Source organism: Octopus bimaculoides, chromosome 21 (assembly GCF_001194135.2).
Source record: "Octopus bimaculoides isolate UCB-OBI-ISO-001 chromosome 21, ASM119413v2, whole genome shotgun sequence".
Taxonomy (NCBI): domain Eukaryota; kingdom Metazoa; phylum Mollusca; class Cephalopoda; order Octopoda; family Octopodidae; genus Octopus; species Octopus bimaculoides.
In genome coordinates this window covers 4,917,053-4,918,351 of record NC_069001.1, presented here as the reverse complement: position 1 = coordinate 4,918,351, position 1,299 = coordinate 4,917,053, and the positions used below count along the sequence as shown (strand labels likewise).

General features: G+C 35.2%; 1 protein-coding gene across 3 annotated transcripts in view; it reads right to left on the bottom strand.

Moving 5' to 3' along the window:
- Positions 1–66: 66 nt before the first annotated feature.
- LOC106884100 (uncharacterized) overlaps positions 67–1,299 on the bottom strand; it is an 8,847-nt gene continuing 7,614 nt past the window's right edge. For all 3 annotated transcript variants that reach the window (XM_014935318.2, XM_014935317.2, XM_014935319.2), the window contains one exon: positions 67–466. In XM_014935318.2, coding sequence (XP_014790804.1) covers positions 254–466 — 213 coding nt within the window. In that variant the 3' untranslated portion in view covers positions 67–253. The remainder of the gene's footprint in view (positions 467–1,299) is intronic.

Genomic DNA, 1,299 nt, shown 5'->3' with positions numbered 1-1,299 from the left:
TATATATATATATATATATATATATATATATATATATATATATATATATATATATGCATACAGACACACACATACATGCATGTATACATATGCATGCAATAAGATTTTTCTATATTCAACAAAAGAGAGAGAAGGATAAAAGTATACTTAAAATATAATACGTAACTAATTCAAATAAATTCCCTTCGTTATAAATCTATCCACTGGAAAATAATGAACTTCCCTGCCCACCACTACAACAACCCAAAATGAACTATGATATTATCTTGGCACGATAAAGGACCAACTCTTGTCCCCTATATATTTTATTCTGGTCTCCTTCTTTGAATTGTTTTAAGGGTTTGTTCTTTCGTAACAGCCGGGTCTCTTGCGTTTCTTTGTATTTCTGCTTTTCCAGAGATTCCCTTTGCAAAAGGTTATTGCGGACATTGGCCCAGTATTGCTGGCTCTTCCCATAAGGATTTTGCTAAAAGAAAAACATAAGTATGTTGATATATATATATATATACTTGTTTTTTTTTATTTGGTGCTCATCTCTATTTCAAATGAGAATGCAAAATAGAGACAGGTGTCAGCACTCCCATGTGGTGCAGTTGAACAAACATTGGTTGTCTTATTAACTGACATATAAAGAATATTTATCCACCAATGCGGTGTTCAGCACTCGTTCTCACTGTTCAATATTAGTGTGTGTGTGTGGGGGGGGTGATGTACTCTCTCGTCATTAGATGATGTATGAGGGTTTGACAATTTCTTACCGAACAACCACACAGAAGATTTGCTTATAGTGATCAAATGTTGTAGTGATCAAATCAACATTACCTGTACAGGTGCAACTGGGTGCCACATGTCAGATGACGAAATGATCGCAGAGCAACGTGAAATGAAGTGCTTTGCTCAAGAACACATGCACACATATATATATATGTCACCATCATCATCATTGTTGTTTAATGCCCGTTTTTCATGCTGGCATGGGTTGGACGGTTTTATGTATATATCTATATCTATATCTATATATATATATATATATATATATATATATATATGACAGGCTTCTTTCAGTTTCTGTCTACCAACTTCACTCACAAGGCTTTGGTCAGCCTGAGGCTATAGTAGAAGACACTTGCCCAAGGTGCCACACAGTGGGACTGAACCCAGAACCATGTGATTGGTTAGCAAGCTACTTACCACACAGCCATTCCTGCACCTTGTTTGTTCAAATAAAAACGCTTCAAGACAGTACTCCAGCATGGCCACACTCAAATAACTTAGACAAGTAAAAAAAAAAAAAAAAAA